A 24,636-nucleotide genomic window follows, 5' to 3' on the forward strand; every position below is an offset into this window, starting at 1 on the left:
TTTATTTGCTTGCTCGTTCATTAATATTTATCCTGCCATCTTCCAGAAAGTAGTTAAGTCAGTTTACAGAAGATTCCAAATAGCGTGAGTAAAAATGAGGGTAAGGGCTTAAGATGGAGCCAGAAATGAAGCTTACAATATTTATCACATAATGACCAACACTGCTGTGGGGAAGCTATAGATTTGTCTCAAAGGTTTCCATGAAGGTAAACTTGTTCAGTTAAAATAGTTCATAGTACCTAGAAAAACAAATGAATTACTTAAGAAAACAGCTTTAAAAAACCTGTTTATTTTGTTAGACAACAATTTTTAGTGAAAAGACCAGCTAGTGGCTGACCTAGAAGGTACTCACATGGACCGTGAGCTTTTTCCTCCATGCTTCTGCCATGATAGCATGCCTTTATCTTGTGAGCCAGGAGCAGCCTTGAGGAGCTGGACTGGTTACTAGTCACTGCATAAGGGAGAAACTAAGGTGTAAACCTTGCGAACACAAAAGTCATTGTTTCAGTATAGTGGTTTTCATTCTGAATTAACTTCCTTAAACACACCCATTTTTTTCAGCTACTTGGGAATACATTTTACCATTACCTGGTACTGGTGGGCCCATCCAGAGGTAGTATTACATGAAAGAAAGAATATTCTTGTTACAATAACAAAAAAGAGCTGGTTACAAAACCTGGCATTCTGTTTGATTCCACTTTTGTAGGAGAAATTATATATGTAAATATATGCAGAGAAAATCATCTAAATAGAAGGCTATATTCCAAAATATCATGAGGGAGATGGGATTGTGGTGAATGTTCTTTTCTTCTGCTTATTAATATTTTTAAAATTCTAAAATAAACGTAAGAAAGATACAACCTCAGATTAAAGGCAGTATCAGTCAAAATATGATATTTTATAGGAGTCTTGTGAAATGCTTATATGGTCACTGTCTGAGAACACTTTTTTCCAGGGCAAATTTCTCTTCCCTACTCAGTAGCATGGCGTTTGGACTTCTAAGCCTGAACATTCCCAGGTACTTCAGCATATCAGAGCTTACTTTTCCTAAAAGTTTCTAACCCAGCCTGTATGTAACCTTATTTCTTCCTCCTTTAGTGATGGTTTTCTTGTCTGGATCAATATAGAAGATTGGTGTCTTTAATTTTCATAACACACATATTATCATTTGCACACGGAACATCTAGAAACAGTGAGTTTTAACCCTTAATGTACATTGGACTTTTTTTCAATGGAGCTTTAAAAAATACTGATACTTGGACCCTAAACTCAGTAGTTCTAAGTTGGACTGGGGTCTGGAAGTTGACACTTTTGTAAGTGTCCAGACAACTTTGGAGTGCAGCCGAGAAGCATTTCCACTGCCCTTGCTGGAGAGCTCAGTTGTTTAATTATAAAAATAATAGATCCTATTATGAAAACAATTGAACAGTATGATAGGGTATAAACTAACTTTTACCTTCTCCCCAGGTCAACAACTATTGATGATATACATAAATCTTCTCTTATATAAATGGTATTATATTAAACATTATGCTATGCAGCTTGCTTTAATTTCCTAATATGTGAGGGACATATTTCTCTATCACTTCATGCAGATTACTCTCACATGTTTTTTTTTAATGTTTTATTTATTTTTTGAGAGAGAGAGAGAAAGGGAGGGGAGGGGCAGAGAGGGAGACACAGAATCCGAAGCAGGCTCCAGGCTCTGAGCTGTCAGCACAGAGCCTGATGGTGGGCTTGAACCCATGAACTATGAGATCATGACCTGAGCTGAAGACAGACACTTAACCGACTGAGCCACTCAGGTACCCCTCGCATGTTTATTTTTTTTAATGTTTGTTTATTTATTTTAAGAGACAAAGAGCACACACAAATGGGAAAGGCAGAGAGAGAACAGGCTGCACGCTGTTAGCACAGAGCCCTATGTGGCACTCAAACTCACAAACTGTGAGATCATTACCTGAGCCAAAATTAGGAGTTGGACACTCAACCTACTGAGCCATCCAGGTGCCCCAGTCTCGCATGTTTTAATGGCTGCACTGGATCTGCTGTGCAGAGATTCCTTGTTTCTTTAACCTCAGAGACCTCCATCTGGGATGCACTGCTTTAGTGTAAGACCCTGTTCCCTGTCTTTTCTTCTGTTCTTATTCCCTTTCCTGTTATAATTGAAAGGAGTCTGCATGGACCACATTCATTTATATCCTAGATCCTTACTAGAATATGGTCTAATATTATGCTGTTACAGTTTTCATTCATTTATTGTGAAATAATTCAGACATAGGACAGTCCCATAGGTAAATACCACCCTAGTAAAGTAATGGAACATTTTGCCAATACTATTGAACCCGTAATCCTCCCTGATTCTTTTCCCCTCCACCCCATCTAGAGGAACTGCCCTTTTGTCTTTTTTTTAATGTTTATTTAATTTGAGAGAAAAAGAGAGCGGGGGAAGGGCAGAGAGGTTCAAACCTTGAACCTGAGCCAAAATCAAGAGTTGGGCCCTTAACCAACTGAGTCACCCACGTGCCCTGGAACTACCTTTCTTGACTAGTTTTCATCCCATGCATTTCTCTATATTTTTACTCCCTGGGTATGTTTTTTGAGGAACACTTTCTACGTATCACACCACACTGTGTATTCTTTTGCACTTGGCTTCCCCCTCCCATGTTATATTTATGAAATTCACCCATTTGGATATGTATAATTCTAGTTTACTCATTTTTCTATAATTATGGTATTCTATTGTATGCATCTACCACAGTTTATCCATTTTCCTTGATTGGTATTTAACATGATTCAAATTTGTTGCAAATGCAAACAATACTGATACTTGTCTTACATGTGTTTTCTGGTGCGTATGAACGAGTTTTCTGAATTGAGGCTATCATTTAGGAGTGGGACTGTGGAGTGTAAGGAATGTGCGTCTTTCTTGTTCTTCAAGGAGGCTGGAGCAGTTTAGAATCCTGCTGGCCGTGGGTAAAAGTTTGTACTCGTGCTTTAAAATTAAAGTAGACATACCCATTTGATGATGTTTCTATATAGTCTCCAGAATTGCTCATAAGGAAATTTTCATTTTTATTTACTGACCTTTACATGGAGTGCCATCTGATAAGTCATTTTTTGTTCATGCTAGGAAATTGTTTTCCCTCCATGTGCATGCTGTGCCTGTTTACAGAAAGACTTGAAGCGATTTATTGGCCTTCTCTGACAAACTGCCAGGCCTCCTGTCATCAGCCAATGGCTGCTTCCTCTTTAATTCCTTTTTGTCTTGCCTGCCAAGAAAGCAAGAGCTAAATTCAAGGCTCAGGTGCAGAAACAAATTTGGTTTAATTTTCCCCCTTCTCTTCTTGCATGGGAGTATTTCTCTAACATGGTTCTTATAACAGCTGCACGAGAACCATAGAGATGCTTGTTTATGATTAATGTTTAAAACTTTCTAAGCCCTGTATCAGAGACCTATTAAATTGGAATTGCAAGGATGAGACCGCAAAATTAGCATTTTCAAAGCTCATGCACAAATATGCTGTCTCAAATGTGAGGACCTACTGTATGGCTTAAAATCTTAGTTTCATATTCATTGTAATTCTTCCACCATAAATATGTTGTTATTGTAAATCATTTCAAATTTTTTTTGTGCTCAATGTAAGAAATATTGGAAGTCTAGCAGAGTGAGACATATGCATAAAATTTGTCTCCAAATTTTATCTTTAAATTGGTTATTTTCATATTAATGATTGAACATTTACAGCACTGGGTTTAAATTCATTAATTGCATAAATACTCATCGAGTGCCTACTATGTGCTGTGCACTGTGCCATGAGAAGAATAAATAAATTTTTGAAAAGCTGCAAACAGACAGGATGCTTTAGGAATATTTTTTCTGAATGTTGTAATCTTGTATAATCCTTTCCCTAAGAACATTACTTTTAAAAGTCAAATTTTGGGCTCTTTCCATAATTTGGCTATTGTTGAAAGTGCTGCTATAAACATTGGGGTACAAGTGCCCCTATGCATCAGCACTCCTGAATCCCTTGGGTAAATTCCTAGCAGTGCTGTTGCTGGGTCATAGGGTAGGTCTATTTTTAATTTTTTGAGGAACCTCTCCACACTGTTTTCCAGAACAGCTGCACCAGTTTGCATTCCCACCAACAGTGCAAGTGGGTTCCTGTTTCTCCACATCCTCTCCAGCATCTATAGTCTCCTGATTTGTTCATCAACTAATGAATGGATAAAGAAATTGTGGTTTATATACACAATGGAATACCACGTGGCAATGAGAAAGAATGAAATATAGCCTTTTGTAGCAATATGGATGGAACTTGAGGGTGTTATGCTAAGTGAAATAAGTCATACAGAGAAAGACAGATACTGTATGTTTTCACTCTTATTTGTATCCTGAGAAACTTAACAGAAGACCATGGGGGAGGGGAAGGAAAAAAAAGAGTTAGAGAGGGAGGGAGGCAAACCATAAGAGACTCTTAAAAACTGAGAATAAACTGAGGGTTGATGGGGAGTGGGAGGGAGGGGAGGGTGGGTGTTGGGCATTGAGGAGGGCACCTTTTGGGATGAGCACAGGGTTTTGTATGGAAACCAATTTGACAATAAATTTCATATTAAAAAAAAAGGTGGAATTTTGGCAAACATATACACTTGGCTCTAATTAGTATTTATGTATTAGTGTTTGTATATATATTTATCAGTGAAACATTTCTAGACACTTATTTCTAAGGATCATTAACATCTTTGAGTGCATCCCTGGAATAAGATCTCGTTTGTTATCCTGATAAATGTAGGCTTAAACCTTATTCACCTTTTTAGACTCAGTAATTAAGTTTTAGAAAAGCAATGAATTATTAAGTCTGGCTTAAAAAAAAAAAGCAAAACACTTGGCTTCTCTCAGCATAATTTATTGCCATTTATGTCACTTAAATTAAATGTTGGTAGAAAGGGATATTTACATTAAGTGGTCCTTGGTTAATAAGTTGCATGCCATGCTACCCATGTAAACCCTCTTACGGCCCCTCAGTTCAGGAATGCTGTGTACTCACCAGTGTGTTTATTTTGAGAGAGAATTAGAGTGTAATAGGTGTTTGAATGCTTAACTTATTTCAGGTATTTGCATTTGTGAGGATGATAACTGATTTGTTTGTCCAGTCGAGTTTAAGTCCACGAATATTGATTGAGCACCTACTGTGGAGTACTTGTACTCTATTAAATATGTATATAATGTATATTTATGTATATTTAATAGATATTTAACATGTATATATATCCTAATGTGTGTGTGTGTGTGTGTGTGTCTGTCTGTCTGTCTGTCTGTCCTCCTTAGAAGAAAGAAAACCCCTTGAATCAGTGCATGTCTTCTAGTTGGTAGTAAATACTAGCACTAAAAATCACACGATAAATGATATTTTACTAAATGAGTAGGCTGTTATGAATTCTATTGGCATCAAAAGTGTTGCCTGTGAGTATCTCTGTGGTTTATTTAGTTCCCGCAGCTGTGTTTGGCAAACAGGAGATGCCTCACTTCATCTTTTTGCTAGGAAGTGGTTGTATGAATTTAATACTTCAGAGTCACCTGACGATTTGGTTTGGTTTGAAATCCATATCCCAGGCAGTTCTCCTGAAGGCAGATCTCCTGGAGATAGTGCTGTAATTAATTGGTATGATGAGGGGGCTCTTAGAGTCTGTCCATACTTAAGAACCTCTGCAAGTGACTCTAAAACATATCCAGATTTAGGAGCCATTGTTCAGTTTACAGAAGGGACAGCAGAATCCGAGAGATGGTGATTTGCCAGAGTTCTTAATGTGTATTTAATTATAAGGGGGCATCCTTTGGTTGTGTCAGGTTCCCCTTTATTAATCTTATTAATTAATCTGATTAATCTTACCATGATGACTGATGAATCTTACCTTTCTTTTTATGGCCTTAATCATTTGTGGCTTTCACAGATATGGTTACAGTTGGGAAATAACATTTTCTCTGTTAATTATTTTCCTCTGAAATTCTTGGGACTTTCCCAAGGAGTGGACTTGAAGATGTGTTAGAGAGTAATTTGTCCAGTCAGCACTTCCTGGGGTCTCTTTGATAGGAAAATGCCTGTGCCCTTCCTAAGTGGCCTGCATGTGTTTGTAGATGTTTTCAGTGAACGTGGTTTCCTGAGAACCAACACAAGTTTGGCATTTTCCTGGATTGCCGTCTCGATTCTCAGCAATGTTTCCACTGAAATCGAAAGATTGCTGCAGTGTTCTTTGGCTATATTTGCAGTTCAGTGCTACAAGTTGTATAAATTAATTTTAAATACTATAATGTGAGCTGATTGCAACTGTTAGTAGAAACAATTATATTAAACTTTCTTCTTTTATAATAATTTCATTGTTGCTAATAAAGTGATTGCTAAAAGAAAGCTGGTTTTTTAACCTGGTAATTACCATCTTTTTGCCTTGTCTCAACATAATGATACAGTAAAGTATTTATCATTATCATTTGTGATTTTTAAAAATAAAATTTGTTTTCTAATTGCACTGTAAAGCTTGTTTGTTGTGCAAAATATAAATATAGAAAAGCTCAAAAAAGAAATTTAAATCACCTGTAATTCTACTGCATGGAAATCATTGTTGTTTAGGTATATGGCTTTCCAGACTCTTAAAATGAATCCATGTAGTGCTAAAGCATTTGTGATTTCATTCCATTTCTGGGTTAATGTTTATGTTTAATTAAATGTAACACAGATCTGCTACTTCATATTTTTATGACTTTTAAGAACTACGCAATATCTACACATCTTGTAATAATTGGTATCTTTTTGTAGCTTTTTCCTTGGACTGTATTTTTTTTATTTCTACTTCTTATACTGCCCTTCTCAAAAGTTAGAATACTTTGTTATTTAGATTATTTCCCTTTTATAAATTTGCAAAACATAGAAAAAATAAAAGCTTAGACATGTAGACAGTACAGAATTCTGTTAACTCTTTAGCAAAGTGAAGTAAAGAGGAACATCTTCAATTTCAAAAAGAAGGCAAAATAAGCTAACGCAAAAGTCCTCCTCTGTAGAGCACTTAGAAGACAAGTAAGGTATTCCCCTTACATGAGGAAGCTGGAATAGGCAAACTCAGAGGAACAAAAGGTAGAATAGAGATTACCACAGGCCTCATGGGAAGGAGAGCATAGGGAGTTCGTTTTTTAATGAGTATAGAATTTCTGTTTTGGGGTATTGAAAAGGATCTGGTAATGGATAGTGGTGATGGCTGCACAACATTCGAATGTGCTTAATGCCACTGACTTGTATACCTGAAAAATGTCAACTGGTTGTGTGTGTGTGTGTGTGTGCGTGCACGCACGCGCACGCGTGCATATAACCACAATCTTGAAAGCACTCAAATGTGTCAAAAAGTCCTAATGCAATATAGTAATTGTTGCCTCTATGTAATAATTTTGATATTTAAGCTCTAGTACTGATCATTCAATATGAAAAATTCTTTTTCTTTGTTTATTGCAGTACTTCTCCCTTTTGCTAGCATTTTCCTTGTGTAAGACCCAGAAATTGTGATTTGGGGGGACAGAGGTCCAGCCCATTAGCTACCATTGAAAAACATCTAGAATGTTATCTCAAAATATCAAGATCTCATAAAAACAAATTCTTGTTCAAATTTTCATGTAAGTGTTCTTTATTTTAGAAACGGATACAAAAAAGTATTAATTTCTTTTCTCCATTAATGCTTTATTAAGCTTTGTTGACCTATATAAGGGTAATAGGCGAGGAGGGAGTAGGGGATTAGAAAGATTAGTCAGCCGCCACTCCTAAAAATATCAGAGTGATTTTTTTTCTTAATCACATAACTGTAACCTGTGTACTTGGAGCAAAATAACTCTAAGATGAAATCTAAAGAATGTGTTTTCCATTTTTTACTACTTTGAATATATAGACAGAATTATACTAATTGCATGTTCTAGAATTCCTTAAATCTCTAACATATTTTAACATTTGGAGAATTTGACTCTTGGCTTGCTGATAGGAAATGCTTTGCTATCATACAGGCTCTTCCCTTCTGTCAAAGTGGAAGGGACCATTGGAGAAAGAAGTGGCCCAGTTCTCTGTAGGGAATGTGAACGTAAGAAAAAAACATTAGTGGAAGGGAGAGTAAGTCTGTCTGTACCAATATTTTGGTGTGTACATCCCTTCTAGTCAGACTGGTCCCATAGGACAAATTCAGTGAGAGCAAAGGCTTTGGATAAAAGGTGACTGAGAGGTTATCTGGGCCCTGATGCTAAGATCAATAGAGAACAATTTGTGGTCATCAGTGATAAAATCTAAGAGGGTCAGGATGGAGAATAGGTGATCTGTTAGTTTTGTCAGTTAGAAAGGCCCTGAAGACCTTAGCAAGGGTAAAGGGTAGTTTGGATAAGCACAAAGTAAATAGCATTTTAAAAAATTAATCTTCACCAGCATGGCTTGACTTTACCACTAAAAATTTAGCATAGCTTAAGCATTTGTACATCATATAGGTTATAATGAACAGTAAAATTTGGACTTACTCTTGTATTTATTAATTTTTAAATATTTTATTGGGGGGGGGGAGGGGCAGATAGAGAGTGGGACAGAGGATCCAAAGTGGGCTCTGTGCTGACAGCAATAAGCTCAACGTGGGGCTCAAACTCACGAATTTTGAGATCATGACATGAGCCGAAGTCAGATGCTCAGCTGACTGAGCCACCCAGGTGCCCCTGGAGTTACTGTTTTAAATGCAGTGTTTTAAAATTGAGTGGAAGATACAAGTGAATACTATCAAGATTGTGTGCTAATTTTTAATTACTGGGTACCATATAATTGTAATAAACATTCCATGAAAATATTAGAAGTTAATTTTTTATGTCCTTTAAACACTTATGCTCCTTAGAATGTGTACATTGTGATGTTAGAATAAACTCAGTGACAATGTGCAAAGATAACCCTGATTTATACCGAAGCACAAAGGAAAACAGATGTTTAAATCCTTTCACTCCTTGAGACTTCTCCCACAAATGGTTAGTCAGCACTTCTCTTTTTTAACTTGAAGTTTAGACATTCACATAATTTGTTTACTCTTGAGTCATTTTGGCTGGGTAAGTTGTGTTACAAGCCTCGGAAAAAATAATTTCAGCAGTTGAACATGACTGAGTCAGTTCATGTACAGGATGTATTGAAGATCCTGGTCCAAGACACTATGCTTCGCATTTGAGGGGAATGCAAAAGTAAGTGTAGCTTGTGGAAAACAAGGCCGTCAGTTTGTAGAAAAGAGAAGAGGGAAGATTATTCCAGGCTAAGGAAATAATGAGGGAAAACATTGAGGGATAAAGGTGTGTTGTATCAACTTTCTGAATATATACTAAGCACCACTGAATTATAAATACATTTTAAAGGGTGATTTTTGTGATGTGTGAATTAAATCTTGATAGAGTTGTTCTGCTTTAAAAGGTATGTGGCATATATCAGGGAGCAAGTATGAATTGAGGTGGCAACAACATGGGGTCTAGGGACAGAAGGAGATGAGATTAGAGAGAGGTGACAGGTTTGGGGCCAGAGTACTCAGAGGCCTTGGAAACCATGCTAGGAATTTAGGGTTTTATTTTCCAGATGTTAGGAAACCATTATAAGTTTGTTTTCTTTTTTTTTTTTTTTTTTCAAAAATTTTTTTTTCCCCAACGTTTATTTATTTTTGGGACAGAGAGAGACAGAGCATGAACGGGGGAGGGGCAGAGAGAGAGGGAGACACAGAATCGGAAACAGGCTCCAGGCTCTGAGCCATCAGCCCAGAGCCCGACGCGGGGCTCGAACTCACGGACCGCGAGATCGTGACCTGGCTGAAGTCGGACGCTTAACCGACTGCGCCACCCAGGCGCCCCAAGTTTGTTTTCTTAAAAATTTATAAATATTAACTTATTTATTTCTCCTAACCATCATAAGAAGTAGAAAAGCAGGCACTATTGTTGTTACTGTTTACAGATAGGGGAACCGAAGTGTCCTAGCTGGGATTTGTATACTTAGCTATTATTGTCCTGCCGCCTCTTGGATAGTACTGACTCAGTTGGTATGTACATGAAGCAGTTGTCAGTGATTTACTCAACAATTAGTAATAAGATTTTTTTAAAAAGTACATACGAGCTTTTACAGTCATTCATGTTAACATGAACTCTTAACTAGCATTGCATAAAAAGCTCTTGTCCAATTTGAGACACCTCGTTTTTCTTATACATTTCCAAAAATTCTTTTACTGTGGTAAGAACAGTTTGGGGCACCTGGGTGGCTCAGTCAGTTGGCCATATGGCTTCAGCTCAGGTCATGATCTTGCAGTCCAGTCCATGGGTTCAAGCCCCACGTCAGGCAGAGCCTGGAGCCTGCTTTTAGATTCTGTGTCTTCCTCTCTCTCTCTCTCTCTCTCTCTCTCTCTCTCTGCCCCTCCCCCACTTATGCTCTGTCCTCTCTCAAAAATAAATAAACGATAAAAAAATTTTAGGAAAAATAAAAGAAGAGGGTGGGCCCTTAGAGGTTTACTATTCCAACTTACACGTTTTATGGATGAGCAAGCTAGGACCACACAGAAAAGGTACCTAACTTGGCTAAGATGACACAGTACTTAATGACCAAGCCAGGACAAGAGTGCTGGTCTCTTCACTCAAGGTATCACTCTTCTACCATATTTAGCTACCTTACATAATTTATAAACTGCATGACTTTTTAAAAGTTTTCACTCCATCTTATAGACTAGAACTTCCTTTTTCAGTATGACAGTTAATTTTTTAATGCCAAAAAACAGATATATAGAAAGTTCAAGTTCAAGGCCTAAGGCCTAAAATAAGAATTCACACATCTCTAGTGAGTAAAAGTCAGCCTTTCAGAACATCTCTATTGTGTAAAATGTGATTTGCTTCTTTAAATGTAAATTTAAGTGACCTTATCTATATACATATATCTATATTTATTGACTCTGTATTTTATTTTGAACTGATTCCTAAAGGCACCTCAGTGATAGTAATGAAATGAACACTTACACAGCCATGTTAGGCCAATATTTCCTACATGTCTTAATCCACTGGAATTGGGAAAGAAGACTTTATTCAATAATCTTTTATTCTCTATTTTTGTATCAGATGTTTTGCTAGGTGCTTGGAAGAAGAGAAAGGGTCACTAACTGACCAGTAATCCCCCACCCTGAGACAATAACTCTAAACATGTAATAACTTTCTATATTTTATTCTGCACAGGCAGTTTTTAATAAAAATGACCTAATATAATATTATTTTTAAGTTTACTTACTTATTTTGAGAGAAAGAGAGAGAGTGAGCAAGCATGCATGTGTGCAAGCAGAGAGATAGAATCCCAAGCAGGCTCTGCACTGTCGGCATGGAGCCCAATGCAGGGTTCGATCCTACAACCCTGAGATCATGACCTGAGCTGAAATCAAGAGTTGAACGCTTACCCAACGGAGCCACCCAGGTGCCCCATAGTATAACATTTTTTAAAAAGTATAATTACGGGGGCACCTGGGTGGCTCAGTTGGTTGAGTGTCCAACTTCAGCTAAGGTTATGATCTCATTGTGAATTCGAGCCCGATATAGGGGCTTGCTGCTGTCAGCACTCATTCTGACCCTCCCCCACCCTCACTCTCTCTTTCTCTCTTTCTCTCTTTCTCAGAAATAAGTAAATACATGTGTGTGTGTGTGTGTGTGTGTGTGTAATTGTAGAAGCAACGCCTGTTATGGTAGAAAACAAACAGTACAGAGGGCAGACAATTGAAAACTAAAAGGCTCTCCCCCTACTCCCCATCATCTCTGGCACAGAACCCTAGCCCTGTGCAGTAGGCAGTCACTCTGAGGGTTCCTTATTTTGTTCTGCTGGTAGTTAACATTACAATGTCTATAAAATATTCTTCCCTCTAATTTTAGATTTATTTACTTTAGACAATATCTGTTGAACTTCTGGCAACAAATACAAAGAAATCATTTATCAATCCAAGACCCTTCCAGTTGTTAAAACTGTTCTTACTTTTACCTTTCCAAAAGGTCCCAACATCTGCCCTGCTGTAATTATCTTGTTCTCTTTCATAGGCTAGTTTACAAATAGAAGGACCCAATAATCAACATTTGTATTATTAGGATTCATGTATATGTTACATCCACATTCACTGGAGAGCTTAAGAAGTATGTAATCCTTAAGGCGTTAGACTATCATAGGGGCTCCTCTTAAGCATCCCTCCTTTAAAATTCTCATTTCTTCCCAGCTTTTTTCACTTCTGTTATTCCCTGTAGTTCATGTTTTTCTCTTGAATGCTATTTTCTCTTCTGTATCTCTCTTTGAGCAGTTTTTTCATGAGGACTCATGGTGGCTACTTTTCTGAGTTCTTCAGAGTCTAAAATAAGCTTTATTTTGTCTTCATATCTGTTTTGGAAGTTTAAATGAATATAAACTTTCAGATTTTAAATGTAAAGGAATTGTTCCCTTATCTTCTAGTTTGGCATTCATTGTAGGTAAGGAGTTTGATAGCATCTTATTTTCATCCCTTTGTTAGTAATGTTTTTCCTCTCTTCTCTCTCTCTCTCTCTCTCTCTCTCTCTCTCTCTCTCTCTCTTCCTCCCTCCCTCCCTCCCTCCCTCCTTCTCTCTCTGAAGTGTTCAGGATTTTTAATTTATTTTTATTGTTTTTTTTAAATGTTTACTTATTTATTTTTGAGAGAGAGCACAAGCAGGAGAGAGGCAGAAAGAGAGGAAGACACAGAATCTGAAGCAGGCTGCAGGCTCTCAGCTGTCAGTGCAGAGCCTGATGCAGGGCTTAAACCCACAAACTGTGAGATCATGACCTGAGCCAAAGTCCGATGCTTAACCGACTGAGCCACCCAGGTACCCCTGAAGTGTTTGGGATTTTTAAAAAATTCCTGTCGTTTCTTAAATTTTACCAGTGTGCTTCTAGGTGTAAGTCTTTTATTAATCTTATTCAGCATTTTGTGGAAACTTTCCACTTGAAGATGCATGCCTTATTTCAGTTTAGCAGTAATTTCTTCTATGATATTACTACTTTTGTTGTGTCTGCCTTCTGTACTTCCTGTTGGGTGGACTTTAAGCCCTGAGGAACTGGCCTCCATGTTAAAATTATTTGTGTGTATTTTTCATTCCTTGATCTATTCACTGTGCTGAGATATTTCTTTGAATTTATCTTTCAGATTAAAATCTTGGTCCTCCACAGTATCTAATTTTAATCCCGCCTATACAGTGAATTTTTTCAGTGATCATATTTTTAATTTACAAGATTTTTTTGTTCTCCAGCTGTTCCTTTTTTTGGTGGGCTGTTTTATTTTAAGGCTGCAGTTTCTTAATCTTTCTGAGGCTACCAAATAGAGGTTTTGTTTGTTTTAATTCTGTTCTTTGAGTTGTATTTTTATTCATCTCCTTTGTGGTAGTTGTTTTGTTGGTTGTTCTCAGTCCTCGTCTTTCCTACCATTCGTTTTCTTCAACTGTCCTCAAATTTTTCTTTAATTTTGGATGCTGTCCATCTGTCTGAATGGAACACTGCTTCAGGTGCTGTAAACACTGACGTGGCTCAGCAGTTGGGTAGGTCTCTTTGCCTAGCAGATCCCTCCACCAAATCTAAACACTTTCTGGTGACCTAGTGTTTTCACATATGTTGTGACCATTTTTCAGTGTCTAATTTCTAAGTGTACCAGTTCTACTGGTTGCATAGCTTTCCACCCAAGTATTATTGCTCTTTCTCTTTTCCTTAGGCATTTGCTTTTTCCAGTTTTTCACTAGATAACATTAAGAAACATATTTGTACACACATTTTTCATACCTCTGTGATAATTTCCACAGCATTAATTCCTAGAGTGAAATTTATGGGTCATGAAAACCTTCTGACAGACGTTGCTAAATTGTGTTTTGGGAGATTGTAACAACTATCAGTCTCACATAAGAATATCCTTTTCCCTACACTCTTGACAGTGGTAGATGTTATCATTCTTGTTACTCTCTTTGCTAATTGCATATGTAAGACAGCATTTTATTCCTGTTTGAATTTGTATAATATGTGAGTATTTTCATTAGTTTTTGTATGTGTGAATTGACTCTTATCCTTTGCCTATCTCTCTGTTGGAATGTTTACCATTTTGTTTAGCTTTATGAAAGTCCTTTTTTTAGGAATATTAACCCTTTATTATATGTGTTGCAAATATGTTTGTCAGTTTGTGGTTTTTGCTGTACACGTTTTGGTGCTAAGTTTATAACGCCACCTACCTACCTATCCAGAGATTAAATTTCACCTGTATCTGTTGGTATGGTTTCTTTTTTTTTTACATTAAACTTTTAAATTCATGTAAATTTATTTTGGAATATGGTTTGAGTAGTGGCACACCTGTTGTTGTTGTTTTTTTCCCTGAAACAACCAGTTAGCTAGCATGTTTTTTATTGACTGATCATTCATTCTTTCCTCCCTTCCTGATTTGAAATCTCTTCCTTATTATATACTAAATGTTTTATGTGTGTATGTGTGTATCTGCCTAAAAATGTCTTCCCAAGAGCACCCTACGGTTCATGAAATTTCTAACCAGACCACTCTGTTACCATACTGTTTCTAGAAAGCACTGAAGCGTAATACTTAAACTATTATATTACATTTTTTAATGTTTATTTATTGTTGAGGGAGAAAGGACAGAAGCAGGGGAGGGGCAGAGAGAGAGAGAAGGAGACACAGAATCTGAAGTGGGCTCCAGGCTCTGAGCTGTCAGCATAGAGCCTGCTGTGGGGCTTGAACTCACAAACCGTGAGATCATGAACGAACCTGAAATCAGACGATTAACTGATTCAGCCACCCAGGCACCTCATAAACTATTATATTAAAATCTTATTCAGTGTTTGCCTGTTATTCTAATTCTTGAGAACCGAAGACCTTCGCCCCAATATTTGCCTTATCAGAGCATTTTGTTATCAGTTAAAGATTTATTCTTTTTGTCAGCTTGCAACCTGTCAGGAATAAAAGCAACCATGTTAAATGAGGGTCAAACATGATTCTGAAGAATTCAGAGTGGTTTCAGAGATAGGAAACTTTAATCTTGCTTTTTGGTGGGGAGAAATACTAATAAACATTGACAATTGAGATAAGTAACAGTATTTGAACTTTGAGGAAATGGCCAAAATGTTCATAAGTTAGCAACATTTCAGAAATTATGTTTTATAGTTATTGATTTTAAAATGGATAAAATTAAAACACTTTCAGTAAAACTAAATGCCACTAATTTCTAAATTCCACTGATTCCTGGAACAGTTCTCCTAAGGTTCTACATATCTGGGGGGAAAACATTATACTTCATTCTCCCTGCCCAGAACAAGACTCAAGCCCAGAGATGGGTAAGGCTGGATTTCACCATGAATTTCCCCAGAAAGAAAAGGTACCATTATGCTGCTGTATGTAGGTGACATGTGAACTACTGTAGCAAAACTACATGGATGAAGGTATTTTGCTGAGAAAATAGTTACCAGAATTCACAAAGCTGGTTAGCGGGTCAAACACCTGAAATCTAGGTTTTTCTATTAACTGTATGACCTGGAGTGGCTATTGCTTAATGATTCTCCCCCCTCCCTCCACCTTATTTAAAGAATCCTTTTGGACTAAAGAGACATTTTCCCAAATGTGTTCTGTAGACCATTATTGCCACAGTTGCCTTGGGAGTGGTAGGTGTCCACAGTTAAGAGAGTTAGACAAATGCTAAATAGTAGATACTTTTCTAGAAACTGCACAATGTGTGGTAGAATATTAAAGGATCACAGAAGTCTTACAGGAAAGAAACTCTTACATCTTTTGCACCCATTTCATGACATCCCTAAGAACTATGTTCCATGAAGTCTACTTTAGGAACCTGTATTAGGTGTCAGAGATTACTAAACATTTGTAATTCTAATAAAAAGTTTTAGCTTATATAGATAAATTATTCCAACATGGTACTTCAATTTGTAGTACCAAATCTTCTTGAGATACTAGGAAAAAGTCTTTAATTCTAGTACTCATAGATATTTAAACACAGCAACACAGAGAAGCATTATTTTCCCTTGTGAGTACCAAAATTCTGGTTTGGAGTGACTGCTCAGAAGGTAGGGTCATAGGTTTCCCTATTTTGGGGGAGCTCTGTCCAGTACCTCAGACTCTATCCACAGTGCTTCGAAAAGGTGCAGTTTAATGTTAGGCACACAGTGTTTCTAGAAGGTACCATTTGATGTTAGGCACTCTTTTATATCCAACACGTGTTTTCTTTTGTTTAGTATGATTTCAGTTATTATTGGCTCAAAGTATATAGACCCTTAGAGATCATTTATGTTTATTGTTCACAAAGTAATACTTGGCTTCCTAAAAATGAAATTCAGAGGAAAAATCAAGGTGTTTTTATTTTATTTGTAGGATGGGTGCTGCAGATAATATATATAAAGGGCAGAGTACCTTTATGGAAGAACTGACTGACACAGCAGAAATAATAAGACAGGCCACATCCCAGTCCTTGGTTATCTTGGATGAATTGGGAAGAGGAACAAGCACCCATGATGGAATCGCCATCGCTTATGCTACACTGGAGCATTTTATTAAAGATGTGAGTATCTTGTACACCTTTTTGTATGTGAATGGTACATAGTATCCAAATTGTTTTTCTGACCTCAGCTTCTAAATATTCAAAGTTATCTTTAATTATTATAATTGACTCTATACCCATAATTCACCATTAAATCACTATACATTGAATTTAGATAGATTAGCACTGCATAATGTCTGTAATTCTTTGATGTGTCTTATTTTGCTGAAGCAAAATAAATCTGGTCAGTAGGATAATGGTCTCCTTGGCAATACTTCCACGCAGAACTGTTTCTTATTATCCTTGGCGAACTAAATCAAGAGCAGAGACCCTGCCTGTCCCCCATCCACCTGCAACCCAATCCTTGAAGAAGACAAAAAGGAGATAGAGACATTTTTACCTATGAAGTACATTTTTTCAGCAATATCCTACAGGATCTTGAGAGAAGGCCTTTGATCTCTTATCTTTGTATCTTTCTGCTTCACTCCTTCAGTCCATGTCTGTTTTTTCCATAGTGCAGTTCTGAGCATCTCAGTGTGAAATTTTGTTTGTGATGAATTCTCTATCCCTGTCATCTCCCTCAAACTCTCCCCCCATCCTTTTTAAGTTTATTTATTTATTTTGAGAGAGAGAGAGAGAGCAGGGGAGGAGGAGAGAAAGAGGGGAAGAGAGAACAAAGCAGGCTCTGAGCTGTGCAGAGCCCAAAACAGGACTCAAACTCATGAACCGTGAGATCATGCCCTGAGCCGAGATTCAGAGTTGGATGCTTAACCGACTGACCCACCCAGGCACCCCTTCCCTTTATCAATGCTCTCTCTTTCTCTCTCTGTTTGTTTCGGTCTCTCCCTATCTGTCTTCTTTTGACACCTGCCCTGTACTTAGTCTGTTCTAAGATTTTTCTATGTCTGTTTTGTTCTCCACTTTTTAAACACTTTTCTTTGTGTCTTTCCTCCATTTTCATCTTTTCCTCTCTTCCTTACATGACCAATACAAGCATATTTTTTATTCCTATTTCTTTGCAAAACATATAATACAAAAATAAACTCCCCTTTTCTTTAAACTTCTTTGGTCCTCAGTTTTTTGTTTGAACATTCAGTTGGATTACATAATTAATGATGGCATGTTTTCCACTTTAAAATAAGTACTTTTAACTTTTCTTTACAAAAATTCTTTATTTGCAAAAAGAGCTCAAGAACGTTTCTTTAATCATTTTAGAAACTGCATATCACACATTAGTAAAGTCCTATCATTGTCTCCAAAACACATTTTATTTATTTATTTCTGAAACATTAAAAGAAATTTTTTTTCTTAATGTTTATCTATTTATTTATTTTTGAGAGAGGGCATAAGCAGGGAAGAAGCAGAGAGAGGGAGGGAGACATGGAATCTGAAGCAGGCTACAGGCTCTGAGCTATCAGCACAGACCCCAATGCGGGGCTTGAACCCACAAAGTATGAGAGATCATGACCTGAGCTGAAGTCAGTCGCTCAACCGACTGAGCCACCCAGGCGCCCCTTATTTTGAAACATATTTTAAACCTTCATTTAAGAGCCTTTAAGAATGAATTATGACAGAGTGGATTTGCCACCTCTGAGTTTCATTGTTCCTGCTGTATGGCTGCATATCAGTTAGTATGACTATATAACAAATTACCCCAAGACTAAATGCCTGAAAACAATAATAATCATCTGTTATTTCTCATGATGTCTGGAAGTAAGGAATTTGAGAGTAGCTTTGCTGGGTGGTTATGGCCCAGGGTCTCTCCTGAGGTTGCAGTCAAGTTGTCAGGCAAGGCTGGCATCATCTGAAGGCCTGACTGATGATGGAGGACCTTCTTCCATTGTGGCTCACTCGTTGCTGCCAACTGGTGCTGGCGGTTCACAAGCGTGAACATTGGGAGGTGAAGAACTTGGTGGCTGTTTTGGAGGCTAGCTACCAAAAGCAGTTTGGCAATATCTTAAAGATCCATTTAAGAACCCTGGGGAACAAATTATGACAGAATTAAATTTGTCACGTCTCTTCTCATTGCTTTTATAGCAGTTTTTTGACATTTTAAATATTAATGAAGAAAGTGTTATTTTTAGATAAAATTTATGTTAGAGGTAAGTCATTGAAGAGGAATCTTCTGGAGCAAGAATCTCTATGCTTTTTATGGATGAAAATCCTTATTTTCATGGTATCTTTTGATTGCCGACACTGGGAACAGAGATCAGAGAGGAGGAATTAAGAAGCTGTGTGTTTCGGCTGCAAGCTGAAAATGGCCTTGAGGAGAGCTGTGTTGTGACCCAAACCCTTAGGTCTTCTGGTTAGAAATGCCTATCAGCTCAGGGAATGGACATCCTTGAGACAGCTGGTCTGAAGACCCTTCAGGGCAGATTTTAAGAGCAGCTCATCAAAGAAATCCTGCCTTAATAGGTTTTTTCGGGGGGGGGGGGGGTTGTTTTTTTTGTAATTGTTATAAGAGAGAAGGCACATGTTCTGACTTTTAATGAGGTGATTGGCAGATGAATCAGACCTGGAGTTCTTTGATTTAATTACCCTCTTCTGCTAATATTTAGACCAAGATTTGGTGTTAGCTTCTTTTAAGATTTAAGAACTTTGGGATTTCTAGAATACATAATATGTGTGCTTTAAAATAATGCTTATTAAAAATCCACAAATCCATATTAATACTAACAAAACAAAAGTAAACTTTAAAATGATGGGATTAGGGTGAGGAGAAAGAAAAGCTCCTCTTTTGGGGCGCCTGGGTGGCTTAGTCGGTTGAGCGTCCGACTTCGCTCGGGTCACGATCTCACGGTCCGTGAGTTCGAGCCCCGCATCAGGCTCTGTGCTGACAGCTCAGAGCCTGGAGCCTGCTTCGGATTCTGAGTCTCCCTCTCTCTCTGGCCCTCCCCCCGTTCATGCTCTGTCTCTCTCTGTCTCAAAAATAAATAAATGTTAGAAAAGCTCCTCTTTATAGAATACCAACTAATAAATACAGAGAGAATTTTTTAAAATCAGCATTTACGAGTCACTGCAATAATAACTCATTCAGGCAGTGATGAGCAATGGATGGTAAAACTTTTGAATGAAAGATTGTTGAGGAAAAGAATATTCACACAATCTCAAAGTACTACTCCACAAGTTATTTATTAATTACAAAGGAAAGAGGTGTTAGTATAGTGAAGAAATTTTCTGGGCACTTACTTAAACCAAATAAGCAAATTTATCATCCCCAATAATGGGTCCAATTGACATCATATGCCTCCTGATACGATGTACTGAAATGAGTACATCACCCACATAAATATGTGTAATATTTCTGGCAGTAAGGTTTAATCTTATTAGGAGGAAACAATCAGCCAAATCCAAATTGAGAGACATTATGCAAAACAACGCCTGGATATTTCAAAAACATTAATGTCATAAAGATGAAAAAGAAAGACTGGGAACTCTTCTAGATTGATGGAGACTATAGAGACATGACTAAGTGTATGGCATGATCCTTGATTTTTTTTTAATACAAATACATTTATAAAGAATATTACTGGGACAGTTAGGGAAATTTGTGGACTCATGTTAGACAATAACATGTGTTATTAAATTTCTGTGTTAAATTTCTTGATTGTAATAATTCTGATTAAATCAGTAGGAGAATGTTTTTGTTCTTAGAAGACAGAATTCTAAGTACAGTAAAACCTTGGTTTGCGAGCATAATTCATTCCAGAAACATGCTTGTAATCCAAAGCACTTGTATATCAAAGTGAATTTCCCATAAGAAATAATGGAAACTCAGATGATTCGTTTCACAACCCAAAAATATTCATATAAAAATGATTATAATACTGTAATATAATATAAAATAATAAAGAAAATATAAAATATAAAGAAAAATAAGCCAATTAACCTGCACTTATCTTTGAAAACAAGAGAGAGGAGGGTTATTGTGGAGGATGACTTTCACTATCACTAACGAATGTTGACTATGGTACAGTATTAATAAACTCTTATCATATACTATATTTAATGTAACTGGCAATAAGACAACAGAGGAGAGAGTCTATATCTGCAGACAACCTGACCTAGAATGAAGCAGAGCATTCCTAAGCTTACTCTTATATGGAAAAACAAGAGTGTCCATAGGTGCTTTGAAGTGACAAAAAATAAACTGGTTGTGGGCACTTTCCAGTGTTCTGAAAAATCACTGTGCCAAACACAGTGTCTTGAGACCAAGCATTTGAGCATGGGAGACGATCACCCACAATCATGTAGCAAGAGAGAGAGAGAGAAGATGCATTGGCTCCATGTGATCATGTAACATTGAGCGTCACGTACTACTCATATTGTAAAGCATGGCTCATTGATCAAGTCAGAATTTATTAGAAATGTTTGCTTGTCTTGCAGAACATGTTACTCGCAGTCCAAGGTTTTCCTGTATGTAGTAGGGATGAAGTATCATGTCTGCAGTTCTCACATGGTTCAGGAAAGAATGTGTGTGTGTGTGTGTGTGTGTGTGTGTGTGTGTGTGTGTGTTATGGCAAAATATTAACAGGTGGTTGTCTAGCTAAAGAAAAATGAACATTCATTGCAATGTTCATGAAGTTTTGAACTTTTTCAAAACTAAATTGAAGAAAAGTTTGAAATAAAATTTAAAAATAAAATAACATTTATTATGTCTTACTGCTTTAGGTGAAATCCTTAACCTTGTTTGTCACACATTATCCACCAGTTTGTGAATTAGAAAAAAGTTACTTACAACAGGTGGGAAATTATCACATGGGATTCTTGGTCAATGAGGATGAAAGCAAAGAGGATCCAGGTATGAAATAATGCTTGCAGTAAGTAAAACTGGAATGTTTTTGGTTTTCATATTTGATAACTCAAAAATCATACGTACATGAACTTCTTATTAAGTGAAAGCTGTGAATGTTGATTGTAAATGACATTTGTCCAGATTCATTTTCTCTAAGCTTCGGGTCAAGGAGAATGTACTTTTATCTTCACGACCTCTGAGTGCTTTTCTGGTCTTTCTTACCTCATTTTACTACAAGAAGAAGATGGGGTCAGGGGCAACTTGTAGGTTTTACTCTTAGATGTATCTCAGGAAAGATACCCTAACCGTCAAGGGTATTAGTCACCTTTAGAAATGTCCATTGTATTTCCCCAAATACCATCCCCAGTATTCTATACTGGACATATGTTTTATCTTAACTTGACAAGGAAACTGAATCTCAGGTAAAGTGGCCAGCCCCTGTGGGCCACTTGGGTGAACTGAGCCTAGAATCAAAAATCTGCTTGCAGGTTCTTTTCTACTCTGTGAAAATGGTATGTGGGGCCTACAGTATTTTACCTACCCTTTCCACTATGTACTAGTGTCACACGACTGAGACATTTCATGAAAAAGAACATCATTAGCCAATAGAAATAAATTCAAGTGCTGTTAAGTAATGTAGTCAATTTTAGTATAATTTTATTTTCCTGTTCAGTAGTGATTTTTTTAAGCTCCCAACTTTTGGGCCAGTGATGGTTTACACAGTTGCTGTGCTATAATGGAAAATTCATTATCCAAGACACTCCAGAGTCCAAATTTTATTTTGGAAAAGTAATAAAGATGGACCTGAAAAAGAAATCAGGCAGCTGGCCCAAATAAAACAAAGCCCTCGACCTGAGATAAATGTAATGTTAGGCAATCCTTGCCTTTCACCACTACACAGCCTTGAAAAACACATCATAAATTCTCTCATGGAAGCAGTTTCATGTCTATTAATCTGCATCCAAAATGACAGGAGGAGCTTATAAGCTAAAACCCAGTGGGATAAATAAGAGTTCACCATCAGGGAAGGGTCACTGATAAGCGTTTATGTGAACAGACTACTAAGCCATAAGTGTTTTGGCATTTTATCCTGTTGATTTAAATGTTTATTCATGAGCATAATTTTAAGCATTAAATAATGCTACAAGGCTCTGGCTAACAGGTGGTAGACCTCTGCTTCTGGCCTTCACCCATGCCCCCTCCCCATCCATTGCCAAGGCGGCTGCTTCCAACTCTTTCTTTCCTTTCTTCCATTCCTCTAAATAATAGGCTGATCTTCCTATCTCTGGGTTCATCACCTTGACACATTACTATTTGGCTTCTCATCGTGCTGGATGGGAGTCTGCAGCCTTCCCTGCTTTGACCTTCCACTGTACTCATTCCAGGTGCCTTTGGTCTCATTCCTCTTCATAGTTTTCACTGTTGTTGCCAGTAAGGATTGCTTACTCATGAGCCACGTATGAGGACAAGTGCATTCTCTTTGTCTTGCAGCTTTTTTGTTCTTTGTATTTTTGAAGGTAATAATTGCCTTGTTTTCAGTTCATTCTTCTATTTGAGTCTGTATCTGACTCTCCCTGAACCTTCCAATAGCTTTGTAAAATGCCTCTCTAGGCACTTTTCCAGATGACAGAACTATCGCTTCCACCATTCCTCCTGGAGCCCTTTGTCCTGCTCATCTGAACTGTTTGCTCCCTAGCCCTGCTGCACAGCTGTTGTCCTGAGACCTGCCTTTACCAGCATCCTAGGAATTCTCTTATCCCACCTTCTGTGCATTTGATTGCCAGTAAAAGAACACTTGGATTCACAAGGGCTCCACTCACAAGAATGTAAATAATCTCACATTACAGGAACCTCAGAGGAAGAGTGGGCTTCAGCTCCTCTTCTTTGCAATTCTCTAGGCTCTGTTTTCCTGCCTTGTTGGCTTTATCATCAGGCTAGTGACAGGGTGGCTGTGGTTCTTTCATGTATCAAACCCAGAATTGACACTGTCCAAAGGACAAAAAGGGACCAGCATTTCCTGTGACTCTTAGGAGCAAGAGAACTTTTCTCATATGCTCACTGGCTTCTCATCACTGTCCCATCTCCTTTTCAGAATTGAATCACATGCTCATTCTTAAACCAGTTCCTAGAAGTGAGAATGGCAAGGATGACTTTGATTAGCCTAGATTAACCAGGATCAATTTTTGGAGCTTGGTATGAGGACATTATCCCTTGAGTTAATTCCATATAAAATCAGGGTTTTCTTGGGGTTGGAAAAGATTTTGGATGCCCTACTAATAATACAACTTAAGTAGGTAAATGGAGATTTTGCAGGAATGAAAATGTCTTCAGTATCCCTTCATACTTCATTTATTATTTAGCTAGGAATTTGGGGTTGAAAGTAGCTTTCACTCATAATGTTGAAGCATTACTCCATTGTCTGATTACTTCCAGTGTTGTTCCTGCTACATTTGTGTTTCATCCATTACCTCTAACCTAACTCCTCTGCTGTCTAAATTAGAGGCCATTGCATAGGTCATCAGTCAAGTGCCCCAAAGGCCTTTTGGGTGGCTTCTAAGATACTGTGTTCTAATTTCCCATAGTGAGGTAGATGAAGCAATTAACTGGTAGTAAGAAACGTGTATTTTTATTCTAGTCTATAAATTCTTGGAAAAGTTACCTAACTTCATCCACCTCTAAATTTTATGAATCTATCCCAAAAGTGACTTCAGAAACTATTTGATCAGCACACATCTCTTTAATAACTGCCTAGAGAAATTTGGCTTTCAAACAAATTTTGTTAAGTTCCCTTGTAACAAGCAGGAACATGAATTATTACTTTCACTGACTCTAAGCAATGTCACATAAACTTCTCAGTAGTATCCTTTTAGGAAATGGTTATAGCTTATAAGTGAAGTCCCCACCAAGCAGTTTTATCTTTTTTTTTTAATTTTTTTAATATATGAGATTTATTGTCAAAATGGTTTCCACACAACACCCAGTGCTCATCCCAAAAGATGCCCTCTTCAATACCCATCACCCACCCCCCATCAAACTTCAGTTCTCAGTTTTTAAGAGTCTCTTATGCTTTGGCTCTCTCCCACTCTAACCTCTTTTTTTTTTTTCCCTTCCCCTCCCCCATGGGTTTCTGTTAAGTTTCTCAGGATCCACATAAGAGTGAAACCATATGGTATCTGTCTTTCTCTGTATGGCTTATTTCACTTAGCATCACACTCTCCAGTTCCATCCACGTTGCTACAAAGGGCCATATTTCATTCTTT

At 37.4% G+C, this 24,636-nt stretch overlaps 1 protein-coding gene across 5 annotated transcripts in view; it reads left to right on the forward strand.

Annotated features, from left to right (window-relative positions):
- MSH3 (mutS homolog 3) overlaps nucleotides 1-24,636 on the forward strand; it is a 195,721-nt gene that overhangs the window by 162,021 nt on the left and 9,064 nt on the right. For 3 of the 5 annotated variants that reach the window (XM_045496991.1, XM_045497001.1, XM_045497009.1), the window contains exons 21-22: nucleotides 16,416-16,602; nucleotides 21,253-21,382. In XM_045496991.1, coding sequence (XP_045352947.1) covers nucleotides 16,416-16,602; nucleotides 21,253-21,382 — 317 coding nt within the window. The remainder of the gene's footprint in view (nucleotides 1-16,415; nucleotides 16,603-21,252; nucleotides 21,383-24,636) is intronic. The other 2 variants (XR_006716774.1, XR_006716773.1) reach the window with 1 other exon arrangement.

This window comes from Leopardus geoffroyi, chromosome A1 (assembly GCF_018350155.1).
Source record: "Leopardus geoffroyi isolate Oge1 chromosome A1, O.geoffroyi_Oge1_pat1.0, whole genome shotgun sequence".
NCBI lineage: Eukaryota > Metazoa > Chordata > Mammalia > Carnivora > Felidae > Leopardus > Leopardus geoffroyi.